The 15949-nt window shown below is 34.9% G+C and overlaps 1 protein-coding gene across 1 annotated transcript in view; it reads right to left on the bottom strand.

The window, feature by feature from the left end:
- KCNQ1 (potassium voltage-gated channel subfamily Q member 1) overlaps positions 1-15949 on the bottom strand; it is a 2495454-nt gene that overhangs the window by 183373 nt on the left and 2296132 nt on the right. Inside the window, exon 16 of the mRNA XM_044059185.1 lies at positions 13679-13773. Coding sequence (XP_043915120.1) covers positions 13679-13773 — 95 coding nt within the window. The remainder of the gene's footprint in view (positions 1-13678; positions 13774-15949) is intronic.

Raw genomic sequence — 15949 nt, 5'->3', positions numbered from 1 at the left:
GAAAACACAGTAGAATGTTTTTTTCTTTGAGAAAAGGCCAACAGCTGTCATTGGTCCATCTCTTTGATCTCACATGCCCAGAGTCAACTAACATTCTAGAAACTTTCCGATACTTATTCCATATTCAAAAAGGAGACTGAGGCATACAGACAAAGCGACAAAGTTGCTGCTACAGGGATTTTTTTTTTTTTTTGCCACCCTACAGTCACATTAACCCCCACACCCAACATACAATGATTTGACGCTATTAAGACAGAACATCTACTGGTGAGTGCAACAGTATTGTGAAAACAGAAAAAGTATCTGATATCACTGAAAATGCCTCCACTGCAGATTTCAGGTCCATTACAAGAATATGGATGGTATAAGGAAGCTAAGGAGTTAACGGAGTCATATTTTAGATTTCATTTGGGTATATTGAGATTTGCTTTACCTGTTTTTTTTCTGCCTTTTCTATTTATGCTGTGTTAAATGCATACTAATAAAGTTGCAGCTGAAGAAGGTTGTTTGGAGTAGGAGGATTATATCACTGACTTGGTATCAAAGGAAGAAACAGGGAGCAACTTAGGAGTAAAATATGAAAGTGGGAAAATCAGCTAATTCTTCATAGGGAGTCAGTTAATCAAAGACAAGCCTAAAGCCTAAGACCAACCTATGAACAATGAGATACAATGGTGCTTAAATTTGGGGGAACCATGGATAAATCTGTAGCTTTATCTAAGCTTGATTTGGTGGTCTATGTTCTTGAAGGCGATGTAAGTAGGGTTAAGAAGCCCATGCTCTAGCTGTGCTTAAAGAGTACGTTTACCTTCAGATGTTCTGTCTTCATATGTGAGAAACTGAGATTTTGTAACAGGAACCATCATTTGGCTTATTTTAAGCTTCAGATGGCTTATGTAGTTAAACCTAAATAGTGCTGTTAAGAAAAGTTACACATATTTAAAAACAGTAACCAGTGCAGTAATGTGGTCATTATATGATAGGAAATTAATATGGCACATCATGAATGAAGCTTAGAATGTATGCAATGTAAAAGCTCATGGTTCTGAGGTGATGTAAAGGCAGGGTAATACACTATATTTATCCACTGTATGCCCCCCAGCCATACCACTGGGACTGCAAGTGAGGGGGGAGCATCTAGGTCTAAATGAAAAAATGTCCTCCAGACAGATGCTCACACATGTTGAGCCTCTAGTTTCCTCATTACCAAATGGCTCCAGCATACAAGTCTGGGGGGGTGGTGGTGGTGGGGGGGTTAATCATGAAGGATGGAAGGGAGAATAAAGAAAGTCAAAAAAATGGATGCTGAAAAGATAACTAGATCTTGCACATGAAGAATGTAATTCAAGCAGAGGGCTAAGGGCAAGAAAGTAATGAAAAGGCCACAGAAAAGCGTACCTAAAATGGAACCCCTGGAACCTCTCCAGTGAATGAAAATGGTTGTGGAAAGATTAGATTTCAGCTTAACCTTGAAACATTTAATGGGCTGGTAAATTTTGAACCAGGATATTATGGTAAAGTAAAAGCTATGGAAATAAGGGAGGTAACTACAACATGCTGAATGATTATGTTGGAACATTTTATAAGGTGTACAAAGAAATTTTCTGTAAGTAAACCACCAACTAATGCTATGTGAATTAATTCAATGTCAGCAAGTGCAGTTTGTACATCTTCCCTTGAGAAAAGTGATTTTGATATCTGGGAAGAATATTTTGTTGGTTAAGATAGTAAGAGGTTGATTCTTAGATGGATTTCTTTAACATCCTTGCTTGGACAGAGAATGAAATGAGAAGACTGGTGGGTAGTTTGTGGTAGTTTAAGGAGAACTGTGATTTAAAAGCGGAAAGACAAACACTTCTTTTTCCTCATGTACAGAAAATGCCCTAACATGCAGAAACAGGAAATTACAGAGCAAATGAGAAATGCACAACTTGCATACTTTTATGAAAGTGATAGGGGTTGTCACAGCTGGGATTTCTATGGTCAGAAACAATTTCAGGTTGTGTTTTAAAGAAATACTACAATTGAGTGGTGCTGGGGGTTAGTTTAATAATGCTAAAGAACAAATTACGAAGTCCTCATGGCTGAAGATGGGTTGAAATGAGACTTTCAGGTCTGCCTTCGTTTCTGTTCAGAACATGCTGGATTTGTCTGTTTATCTTGGTAGAAAGTAGCTTATCTCCTGATGGTTGCTTTAGCCTGGTACCTGAAACTGATAAGAGAGTTGTATGGAATTACTGGAATGGTCCCCTTCTTAGATTTTCCAGGTAAGATGTTTTTGCTTTATTAGAAAAACAGAGACAGGATCAACCATGCTTCTCTCTGTTTTTTTTTTTTTTTTTGCTTTACCTAAAGACTGCAGATAAGTATTCGCTTGCAGATTAATAAGGATCTCACGAAAGACTGAACATACTGTGTAGAAGGATGACCAGCGTTTACTCACTAGGTTATTTTTAGGGCACACCCTTACATGGTATTTTAGGCCATACACTTGTTATTTTTAGGGCATACCCTTACTTGGAGGTACTCTTTTTAGAGAACACAAAAAGGGTGAGATTTAGTCTTCTTAGATGATCAGCTGAAAGTTATTAAGCAGTTGTCATTTAGTTTTGATGAGAAAATGTGGATGGAGTAAATTCTGTAATGTTTGTAACCACTTACAAAGGCCTAGGAGAGAGTGTTTATTACACAAAGTTTGGCCCCTTTGTTAGATGGTTTGGGAAATGAGATGCCTTAATCTGACAGGCATTTAAACTGACCATATTTAGCAGGCATGAAGTACTTGACATTAAAGTCTATCAATTATTTATTTATTTATTTTACATTTGTTGATGACAGACAAAACAGTAGTATAAGGACACATTTGATTTGTTCATATATATATATATATATATATATATATATATATATATATTTTTTTTTTTTACTACAGAAATCTGCATCTACCAATCAACTATTATAACAAACTGAATTGGTTCCTGTACCTTTCACCAAGTGCCATAACAAGCCCTGGATTTCCCATGACCAAAACTGAATATACCAGGTAGTCAAAGAATGAATGACTGATTAAAGGATGCTATGGCAAATGCAGGAAAAGCAGATTACTGACAAAAAACATCAGGTGTGTCAAATGTGCTCCCTTCACAGTGTCATCTCAAAACCGTACTGTATATCGACAATTCAATCTATCGTCATCTATCTTGGATTTAGGGCGGAACCTGTGACACCTTAAATTTGAGATGGGATTAATACAACTTCTGCAGAAGACTGCCCCCTATAATAGAAAGTCACTGAACTTTAATTATTGATTTACTGGTGTATTTCCCATAAATTAAAATAAGACATCCACATATGTGGTACGCATCATTTAAAGATGTACTTACCTACCAATAATGCTCTGATCCTTATGATTCTCTGTGCCACAACTATAGCCTAGCAATATAATTTGAGAAACTAGTACAAAACAATGGAATTAATCAACTATTCTGACTACATACACATGAATATAATGACTAAATGTTTAACTTTCTGCTTCCAAGTGAGCCCTACTAACTTATGGTCAAAACCATATAATATCATATTTACACAGGTACAGGCCCTTAACAACATGCATACAGTTCCAACACTTTCCATTTAGCTATATCTGCTATCTGCATATTTTAGGCTGCTTTGGAGCATCACAAAGCTGTAAACTGAGTAATAACACAATGGAATTCTCATTTTTGACAGAATATCACCACAAAGAAAAAATTTAGAAAGATGACAGCTGCTTGGCTCTACGGTTTTATTATCATTTAGGTGTCATCAAGAAAACCTGAAACAAAAATGTCCTGGAATAATTAAAAGGTGATTTACTTCCTTAACCTTTTCCTGAAAATATTCTTAAACTGATGGAAATATACAGCACTCTGATGTATAAATAATTCAAACAAACAATAAACCACAGCCACTGCTATGAACTTTCAACATGAAGTAAACTCCTTAAAACCTTATAGTATTTCCTGAACTAATGGTAAGGATACATTTACTTTTCTAACGTATATTCAGCTGAATTTTGCAATTTTGAATTGTTGCAGCTTTCATGCCTCACCTCTGGCGAGAACGGTTAAAGCTGAATTCTTATAGGGTACTTTTTACAATGCACAATAACTTTTTTAAGTTATGATTACCTTGATGGTTAAATTATGAGCATGAAGTTCATGACCTGAGTAGTAAAAAAGGCTGGCAGAGATGTTTCTGCCCTCTAACAGTAGAAAAGCTTATATCCTGTGCCAGTTTTGTGGAAAGATCAAATTGAGTTCAAGGTAAATATACATATCAAAAGGCAATACTATGGAAATGGCAATGCTCCAATGGCAATGCACAAGCTACTGACAAAGTACTGTTGAAGGAAAACACCATATCACCAGCAGCTGCAGTCATTTCATTCAGTCTGTCATTTGCAGTTTTCCTGTTTCCTGCTTCACGGACTTCTACGTTTTTTTTTTCTTCACCAGCCTGGATTCAAGACCAGTGTATGTCCCTTTAGAGAATACCATGTTCTCAAAGCAATGGACGTGCAAACTACAGACCTTAAAACATTTGCTCATCAGAATCCAGAAGGAACTAAGCAGAGGGCTGTTTGTCCATGTCTGCTTTGCAATCCTCTGTGACTCATTTCTGTTTTGTAACTATCACTGGCACAGGATCAAACACTACAAAAAGATAGAGAAAGTCTTGCAAAGCACTAATGAATAAACATTCTGATGCACACCAAGCAGAACAGAATAATTACAAAACCACGATTAAGTGTACGGAATAAAAAGTTAATACCAATTCTTAAAAACTCTTTGTTAAAGCAGGAATCCTGAATGCTTATTTTGAAGGATGTATATGAAAATTAGTTGTAAGCACCAGTCCATCAGAAATTGGAATTTGTGTTATCCTGCCTTCTCTGCAGGCAATCCATCTTGACTTGAATAATGTTGCTAAACTCGGATTAAATAAGAACCTAATATTCAGATACATTTTTGGGTTACAACAGACAGAAACAAGTCCACCCTCTGAAAAAAAAAAAAAGGAAGCATTTTCAAAAGTTGACAAAGTCAAATGGAAGAAGCAAGAATGTATTATTTGTAGCTGGGGAATAATGAACATGCTTGAAATGTGGATTTATCCTTGTAAAAACAGAAATACATGCATATTTTTTTTTAATTAAGTCAACTGATACAGCAGTATTTTGTAAACACAATGCAGATGTGGCTAGGGATTTCAGTTGAATAGTAGGCTGAATAAATGCATTCTGCTTTACTTCCTTCTCAGGATTATGAATAAATAAATGTCCAGGCATTCTTTTGTTATGGTTCTGTTCCTGAGCTTTTTAAACTGTAACAAACTACAAAGGTTTAAAAGAAAATCTCACAAAATGGCATTGTTAATCTGAGAAAAAAACAATCCCACAGGAGTTATCTGTGTCTCTATTTCTAGTCATAACCTTTTACAGTTAAATAGTCCAGCATGTGTGAAAAATTCAAGATATGGTCTTGTAATTGTGCCATTTGTCTGCTAACAGTGGACTGGTCTCATATTTTATTGCATTAATCTTTCTAATCAACATCAATATGTCTCGTGTTTCTCAACTCTACATTAAGTTCCATGCTGTTTTAAAGAATATAATATATATATATATATATATATATATATATATATATATATATATATAGCACGAGTACCATATTATTATATACAAATAAGCAATCAAGTAACAACATACTTTTTTTGATGCATGAAGCCTCAAACATTAAAAAGTACTCCCATTGTGTCTTCAGAGTAAGCATTCCTGCTACTGGAAGGAGTGTCCTTTCCTGTACATTAGTAAGGAAGAAAATAAAACACCTGCAAATGAGAGCACTCAGAAAGACAAAGGGTGATGGTAGGAAAGGTACATGCAGATTGTACTTGCTAAGTGCAATTTTATGCATGAACTAAGCCACTTTCAGTTACCCCAATATTGGCTGAATCTACCAGATTTAGAGAACTGCTGCATATCCAAGAATGGTTTAGGTAAAAAAGTGTTTTCTTCTGTGTTTTCTTGTTTATATGAAATTTCTTGTTATAAAGTTGTTACCCTACTGAATATTATGACCCCTTTCTAACTGGGAAAAGTCGAAAGGAGATGATGACTGTAATTCTAAGACATACAAATAAGTATGAGACCAAGAATTCAAGAAAAAGACCCAAAATACAAGAGAACAGCGAGTGTTAAATATCCGTTTTTTTTTTTTTTTTTTTTTTTTTTTTTTTTGAGGAAGGCCAAGCAACCTGCAACCCTGATGTACTGGACCCCCACCCCCAAAATTTATATATATCAACTCCAAAGTTTCCATATTCAAAGAAAAGGGAATACTCTGTGGAAAAGCAATCTTGGCCTTATATCTATCTATCTGTATATATTTTCGGCCTTATATCTATCTATCTGTATATATTTTCAGTCATTCAGTCTCACTATTCTAGGAATCATACTAACAAGTTTTGGAATATCAAATGGTCACTGAATATTAAAGACCACTACCTTTCAAAATATTTTGGATTTTAAAAAGATATTGGAGCAACTCTTCCATGTCTCATTATTGTCTTCTTTCTTCAAGGGTGTCCACATAAAATTCTACTAAGCTTTTCTGTAAGGCATATACAGTATATTATGCCATTTTATTGGTGAGCCTTTGAACCTTTTCAATTCTATATAATACTCTTGCAGCAAATTAAAAAAATAAGACAGACTTTAATTCAACAATTTAAATTTGTCATAATTTAACATTTAGATTTGTCACCCTACAAGCTGTTCATGATAATAAAAACTGGCAACCTGATACAGTACAGAATATCACCACAGATGCAACAAATGAAAGAGATTGTTTGCATTTAATACTATAGTTCCTATAGGCATAAACAATGAGATGCTGTAAAAAATATTTGGTTATACTGGTTTTCTTTATTTAAACCCATGTTTAATTCATGTATGTCTTAGTTGTCATTTTGTTTGAGGGTAAGGGCCTTCTGGCTTCTCCTCTGATTGCTCAATTAGTGTATTCCTGAGAAGCATATTTACTGTAAGTTTATTATATTCATTAATGTTTACATATACTGCATGCTTGTATTTTTACTATACTCTATACACACCATATCCCTGTAATAATTACATTGTAAATAAAATAATACAGTAGAAGGTTAGACCCAATTTTCATCACAGTATGTGCATTTATGTTAAATGATTTCAAGTACAAAATTGTTTTGTATTGCTAATCTAAGGGATGCATTCAGTCATTGCCACTTTCAAAAAGACTCTTTGCAAATATGACAGAGCATTAATCAAAGACAATAAGCATAAAAGTTACCCTTTTGTGACATCCATTTTTAATATTGTATAATATTTAAATAATATTTTTGCCTGGCTAAATATATGAACTATAATCTCTTTTGACTCGACATTCTCTTCCAAGACATCCTGGGATACCACACGTGTTCTTTATCAACTTACTCCAGTGATCTTCCATATGCAAGTTGTCAAAAATAAATGCTTCAGAGTTGCTTTCTGTTTTTGCTGCTGAAAACATTTTACTCTTCTGTGTAGCCTTTCCTCATTTTTTATTTCTAGAATGAATTAAGCTGCATTTATTGAAAGCTGACATTCTCTATATATTTAATTATTTTCTTGTCTGATTTCATCTTTTCCTCACTGCACAGTCTACAAAATGGCAGTTTATAACAGGGATGATTTGGGTGGCTGCCTTGGGCGAACACTTCCAAGGGGGTCCGAAGCTACCCAACCAGCATCATGTGCTCCATCTAAAATTATTTAAAATTCCCATGTTGCATTTATCACTGCTAACTCATTTAGCTTACATGCTGAATGTATCAATGGACAGTGATATTCCAAGGCTTTTGTTTTACATAAAAAAGGCACTTAAACAGCACTATGAGTATTTCCTTATAATTGGAAGATTAACTCCATTCAAACATACATGGCAGTGGTCAGGAATTTTCTAATGTGCATCTCTAAGGCACCAGCTATTCATTCATACACAGTATGAAGTAAATTGAGTACTGTGCATGGGTAAGCACATTAAGCTATGAGATATGGTGGTCTCATTCAAATGTTGTACATTTTCAACCCATTAGTGTAGTCCGTGCATGAGATGTTATAACAGTGTTTTAGCAGGTTAAGCAGTCCTGCCTTTAGTTGGAGAAGTAACAGTTTTGCTTGCCATAGCTTTCAACTGTTACTGATATCACAGAATATTTGTTATAATCACTGCATAGGTTTGCTCTAATCCTGTAAAACTTTATGGTTTTCTGGCACATTACTGACAATTACTGGTGCATTTATTTAATAATGACAGATATCTAATTTACAGACCAAAACATTTATAAACTGCATGCTTGCTATTCTAGATTTTTTTTAAACACGTAAAGGCAATACTTAAAATCTATTCCCAATTTGACTTACAAACTATGCAGATCTTTATAATATATATTTATGTTGTTGTTGTTGTTGTTGTTGTCTTTCGGCTTTTCCCGGTTAAGGGTCGCCACAGCGGAACTCCGGTCCGCTAATGATTGGCAGTTGATTTTTACGTGCTGAGTTGCCAGCCCTAATGCACAACCTTCAACGATGGTACGCCAATTCACGCACGTCTCCACGCAGAAGATGCTCTAGCTGAGAGTTGAACCGGTCAGCGTCTTACTGTGAGGCGACAACGCTACTACCCCCTATAATAATGCATTGTTCCATACTTTAACTTATTGTATTATTTCAAGAGATCTGTATTTAGCTATAACTATAGTCTGCATTTATGGCATAATAGTTATTAAACTGGATAAATCTAAATTTATTTAACTATGCTTTTAAAAACACACACAGCTATTTATGTACATTTAAGGAGTCGTATGTTTTTGTATCCCAATCATTATCTCTGTTTTATAACCTGATCAAAATATTAACTGTTGACTTTATTTGTGCAGTGATCTTAGTGATTTTTTTGTAATTATCACTGTGCAGTGTCAATTAATTTAGTCTGATAGTCAAAAATTCATATTACAGCATGCAAACCTTGAGGCTTACTCAGTGAGATATAGGTTTCTGATTCACAGATTGGTAGAGTGCCATTGCAGAAAGAAGGCTCTAGATGACAGCTCTACATTAATCTCATCATTGAAGGTCCTTTATGATTGCAGCAGTCCAGCCATCTGCACTTCCCAAGAATTTGTGCTGGGATCAGAATAGTGTGAAATTCAAAGAATATTTCTACTGTGCCATTTGGTCAGGGAAGTAAAAAAAAGTGTGTGCAGTCTTTTGACTACATATTCCTGTTCAGTCCTATGGCAGAAGCAGGGTTATTAACCTAATGGGAGGTAAGTACTACAAAGCTGTGTGTGTTGGTAGGATCATGTATGATGGTGTGTATGAGTTTGTGGTTCTGTAATGTGTCTTCACGCAAGGCATGACTGCCTTTGTTTGTGTGTGTGTGTTTGTTGGTGTCTGCGCGACTGTTTTCCTTTAACAGCAAAGTGTTTGATTCATCAACATAATATGAAGCCACTAACATGACAAACACTACTTTGCATAGTCCTAAATAACAACTGTGGGGAGCTCACAGATTGAAAATATCCCAGGGTCCAAAAGTACAAGCGTTTTACTTAACTGATTCTACCACCATCGAACATTCTGTTATTTCAGTCCCTCAGCAGGCACACTTACAGTGACACTAAAGGCAACTTTGCATAGCTGTTAAATGCGTCTAATCACAAAATGTTTTATTTTACTTTAACTATTAACTCATTACATCTGAGTGATGACTCCAAGTGCATCTGCAGTTAACGCCTTCTGACGCCTCTAGGTGTCAAATATGCTTGCTCATATTTGCATCAATAATTCCAAAACTATACTTGCACAATGGCAAACTCAACTGCATTAATATTTGACCTCGGTCTAGTGTAGGTAAATAGACATTAACTGTTGTTTGTACGATATTAATTTATATTGATATAATTTTTACATTTTTCTAAATATCTCAACAACAAAGTAACACAAACAGAACTCCTTAACCTGATATGAAAGCTTTCAGCTTGATGAATAAAATGTTGCTGGCAGTATGTGTGTAACTTGAGTGGTTGCTGAGATATTATAAGTTGCTTACAAGATATTCCAAATGTAATAATTACTATGTTTACTGTGACTTATAAAATTCGGTTTAAGACCAAGAACCTAAAGAATACTACCACTATAAAAATAGTTTACGCTGAAGAGTTTGCCATTTATACTTCTTTCATAATCCCTATGGTTCCACAAACTAATGATAAAATTAATAATACAAAACTCCAGTAAGTAATCATAATAGTACAGTATAAACAGTAAATTTAAAACCATTTGTATACAATTTTGGTATGAAGTTAACAATGGTAAGCTAAGAAATATAATGAATATAATGTAGTGAGATGTGCAGTTATCAGAGAAAAGGTTGAAAGGTTAGGACATGAAAACAAAATGCAAGAGACATGAATGTTTGTTAGAAATGTGAGCACTGTGAAGATATGTGAAGGCTGCCAGCCTAGCTAGACAGAATTTTGTAGATAATTCTATGTCATTGTAAATATGAATATAATCCACAGGCTTTGTCCTCTTAAATGCAAGAAAACTGTGCTAAATATTGAACTTCAAAAATGTAACCACAGTGCACTCTGCTGGAAGAAAGCTGATAAGTCAAGCATTGTATGACTGTTTGATCTCAAGGCTCGGAGACAATGTCTGGATTGAGGAATTCCTCCTATTGTTTTGAGACCAGAGTTAATTGCTAGATTTTACATATATAATGTCTGTTACTACTGTAGTTCCCTGGCCAGGTGCAAGATCAAAGAAATGTTAAAACTCTGATTTTCTGTTAGCCTGGGAACCAGGGAAGAAAGATGTCATCTAAAATGAGTCAGCAGTGATGTATTACTTTTAAGACTTTCTCAGAGACAGAGAATCAGAAAGCATTTTGGATTTTGTCTGAAGAACATCACTCACCAGTACTCTGCCTTTGCTCTATATGTAAGTTTATTTAGAACTGTGACTGCTCATAAGAGTTAGATAGGAATTTAGTCAGATTAGTCTAGCTGTTTTCTATATTTATGTCAGACTATTCTACGGTATTATTTTAAGCATTTTCCTGTGATTGCTGAAGTCTTGACTAGCACTTTGTCGAATTGAGAAGACTTGTCTTGTGTTTTTATTATTAAATATTTTTAAACCTTTCAACTCTGGCTGTTTTGTGTAGTGATAATTTAAGCTTTAGAGTACATTGCATGTATATACTGATACTATACCAAGTCACTCCAAATAAGCATTGCTGTTCATCACACTTACTAATTGGATAATAATATTGCACAGTAATAATTGGGCACCCTTTGGTAAGGGCCTTTTTAGTAGCTGATAAGAGTAGTTGGTGGCAGTGATTACTACTTTATAGCCTGGCAGGAGGGGGCATAGCTGGACAACCAGTGCCAGTATTCCCCAGGAGTGTCTGTGTGTTTGTATATAAACCAAATCTCAAAGTGTGCGTGTCACCTACTTGGGCAGGGACACGAAACACTGGTTGGACAGAGAAGGCACTGGAGGTTTTAGCTTGACTACTCGGCTGAGATCTGTACCCTATAGTTGTGCCAGTGGGGAGTCTTATTGGGGATCTAGAGAGGAAAAGGAGAAATCAGCCCCATACTGACTGTGATCTCTGTATGTTCTCAAGGGAAACTGTATTATACTGTGTGTGTACTTGTTATTCCTCCCAATGTGGACTCCCCTCACTGGTGCTAGTGGTGAGGATTGAGGCTCCTTGATTACTGGGTCAGTGCACGGGTGTCACAAGCACATAATTTGACACTGTCAAAAGGTTTAGGCTCTGTCCATAGGAAATTACAGTGCAAACTTCCTGAGCTCCACTGGAGTGAATGAGTTAAAGCTTAAATACTATTTAAGTGTTAATGTCTGTTTATTTGAAATACAATGCATACAAACTATCCACAAGTATTACAGAGTTAAAAGGTTTACTGCTAATGCCCCTTATAAACTCATCTCGGCCCAAATATCGATAAACTGGATTGGCTTACAACCAAAACACAAAAATGCATATAAAGCCTTTCTAAGTACATGAATACATATATAAAACCTCCTTTCTTGCAACATCCAGATGAATATGCTGCATTTAGTTAACCACAAAGTGAGATGTATTAGTCCAAGAATTTAATCTAAAGCCCACTGATGCCACAATAAACCAGGCTGGGACTATGACTCTAACATGAAGAAATGACCCCCCCCTTAACTCAGACATACCAGTCATACTCAGTTTTCAAGCGCTCACATTAACAACATTCCTGATCTGTAGTAAAGATACAAGAAGTAGGGTCATTTCTAAGGGAAGTGAAAAAAGTGGTTCTCAACCCCAGTTCTCTCAGCGCTCTATGAGAGTGGCTGGGCAACTACCTTGTTCAACCTAGTCTAGGAACAGGCTGTTTGGGCATAGTATAATTTCCCAGTGCATTTTCTTACAACTCCAGTCTGGTTAATGGGTCAGACATATTGGCTGGTTCTCTTCTGGAAATGCCACTCATATGGTATCCTCTGGGTTTGGAATTAACAACCAAATTAAAATCATGTAAAAAGAGAGGACCAAAAAATTTTCAGCAGCTAAGCAAAGATCCAGTTCATGTACTCAGTATATAAAGAACAGCTTACTGCTATCATGATTGCTTAACTAAAGGAAAGAGCTATGTATGCATGCATATGAATCTGTATGCTCCTATATATGTATCCATATATACAAATATATATACACATACACACACATATATACATCATATGCACAGTCTCTCTCTCGCACACACACATATATATATATATATATATATATATACACACACATATATACATCCTATGCACACTCACACACACACACACATATACACATATACATATATATATATATATATATATATATATATATACGCAGACACACATCCTATACCTACACACACATACATACATATACATATATATATATATATATATATATATATATATATATATATATATATACATATACACACACACACACACACACACACATCCTATACCTACACACATAGATATATATATATATATATATACACACATACACACACACATATATATATATATATATATATATACACACACACACACACACACACACACATACACATATATATATATATATATATATATATATAGAGAGAGAGAGAGAGAGAGATAGATATAGAGATATAGATACAGATAGGGTAATCAGTTAAAATGTTGGGACTGACAATTCTGAGTCCTGGAATGTGGATAGTGAATGACCAAAAAAATGAACATGCATGCATTAAGTGAAGATTGACATTTCATGGAAAAGTTTCCTTTTCTACAATGTATGGTGATCTCAGAGTTGGTATACACAAGTTCTTGCAACAAACAAGATGAAAGAAGAACAGCAACAGTCAAAACCTGCTCTTTTCCTGCATTTTTGGTGCAAGTACTGACATTTTAATAGGGAGCTTAGCCTATATGTATAGTGAGAGAGATAGAGAGTTGTATAACATTTAGCAGTCCCAAAGCTTGGTATCAATGCATTGTAAATCTGTTACTTACCTTCTCTGAAGTTCCTTGATCCTCACCATCAGGTTAAGGTGACCTTGAGAATACTGCTCAATGACATCACGAACATCATATGGCTTTCGGGCTTGCTGTGAAGATAAAAAATAGGGAAATTGTAGAGAAGGAAACAAAACAAGCGCTCTAATAATGATTTTAATATATTTTGTTTACAACTTACATTGTTTAAATGCATGTATTATAAGAAACTCGCTTTGCAGAAGAAATGGGAGTGGTACTTCAAAGATTTATGTGCCATGACTTTATACTAAAAATAAAATGAGAGTTCCAAAATCGAAATGTTGCTTAGGTTCTGTGTCTTCTCAGCAAGTTCTGTTCCAGATATCAGAATATGCTAAATAAATAAATAAACTATAAATAAAACATACACCATATCTCTACCTAACTAAAGTGGCTAGTTTTTTCTATGTATTGCAGCAGGTTTTCACATGTAAATGAATGTTTTCCTGCAAATGGTGTAATCATTTGGTCTGAATGTGTGTAATTTTCTGATATATAGAGATAGACAGATACAGATATATATATATATATATATATATATATATATATATATATATAAAATATACCACTAAAATTCAGAACTAAAATTACATAATTATATTCACTGTGCTTATCGCCTTCAGTAAAGGTGTAGACTACAATTTAGGAATGTGTCTCAGATGTAAAACGTAAACAAATTAATGACCAAAACTAGAGCTATAATCTGTTTGCACACACAGTTCATTAGTCGAGTATTTTGTTTGGAGTCCTATAAGTGTCTAAATGAAAGAAAATTTAGAAACAGTTTTTTTTTTCTTAGCACAGAACAAATAAATGGAACTTATTTTAAGTGTAATGAAGACTTTGAAAACATGAACTGGTTTCTGGATGATATCAGCTATCATGGAACAAAAAGTCCTTGCGTAATTTCCAAAGAACTGCATTTCATTGCTTCAGCAACTGTTATTATTCATTACATTCACTCCCACAACAAGCACACTGATTATCTATGGTTAAAAAAAACAGGAACAGCAAATGTTGCAGTGACTTCAAGAGTAAACATCACAGATTAATCAAGACTTTAGAACACATTGTTTTAGGTCATTTTTCTTAATGGCTATTTCGTACCTTAGAAAACAGAAAATGAAAACACTTGGCCATTACACATTTTAGTTACATCAGTTGCTCTCAATTCAAGTGTACTTTTGTTACCTCTGGCACAAAGCATGAATCTTTGGCACCGCCTCATTGTTAAGCAAACCCTTTAACTAACTTAACAGTGAAGACTTTAGCTTAGCACATTCTTATTACATTCACTAGTTTACCCCAATCCCATATTCCTCTAATACCTTCCACATTGCCTCATGGCTCACTCTTTCAAATGGTTTTGCTACATTACATGTTGTTTATTTATTTAGTTATTTATTCATCATTGCCCATTTTCAGTGGAGGCCCAGAGAGAAAACTCCACCACAATACATTTATACTAACAAGTGAATTTCAGACAGTTCTCAGAAAAAAAACAACAGTAACATTTCTCATGAAACAAACATAATTACAAGACACATATATACAGTGAAATATTTACAGGAACAATTATAAGCCTATACAGTTGTTCCAGCTGTAAAATCTTGCAGAAGTCAATGGATTGACAGTGCAGAACAGAAACATTACTATAAATAAGTTTAGCACTCTTTCATTTCATAAAGAAAGATTTGCAAGGAGTTCAAGGTATGTAATAAAGTTAGTTATAAAATTATGTAGGAAGGGAGATTTCAGTATTGTATAGGTTTGTACAGAGTTCAAGAAATATATTAAAGTTTTAAAATTATGTAGGAGGGGGTGGAAGATATTGGTATTGCACAGGAGGATAGTGGTAATAAATATGACTGAGACAGCATGGCATATGATTGTGTCTATTTAGACTACCTCTTCAAAGTTATAAAATTATGTAGGAGGGGGTGGAAGATATTGGTATTGCACAGGAGGATAGTGGTAATAAATATGACTGAGACAGCATGGCATATGATTGTGTCTATTTAGACTACCTCTTCAAAGTTATAAAATTATGTAGGAGGGGGTGGGAGATATTGGTATTGCACAGGAGGATAGTGGTAATAAATATGACTGAGACAGCATGTCATATGATTGCGTCTATTTAGACTACCTGTTCAAAATTGGTGTATGTAGAAAGTTTATAACTTAGGCATGCAGCAGAGGAATGACAGGGGTAGAGCGGTGGATGGGGGTGGTTAGAAAAAGAGCAAC

The sequence above is a fragment of the Protopterus annectens genome, chromosome 17.part0 (assembly GCF_019279795.1).
Source record: "Protopterus annectens isolate FY-2018-M chromosome 17.part0, PAN1.0, whole genome shotgun sequence".
Lineage (NCBI taxonomy): Eukaryota > Metazoa > Chordata > Ceratodontiformes > Protopteridae > Protopterus > Protopterus annectens.
The sequence above is the reverse complement of the archived record's forward strand: the minus strand, read 5'-3'. Positions and strand labels throughout refer to the sequence as shown.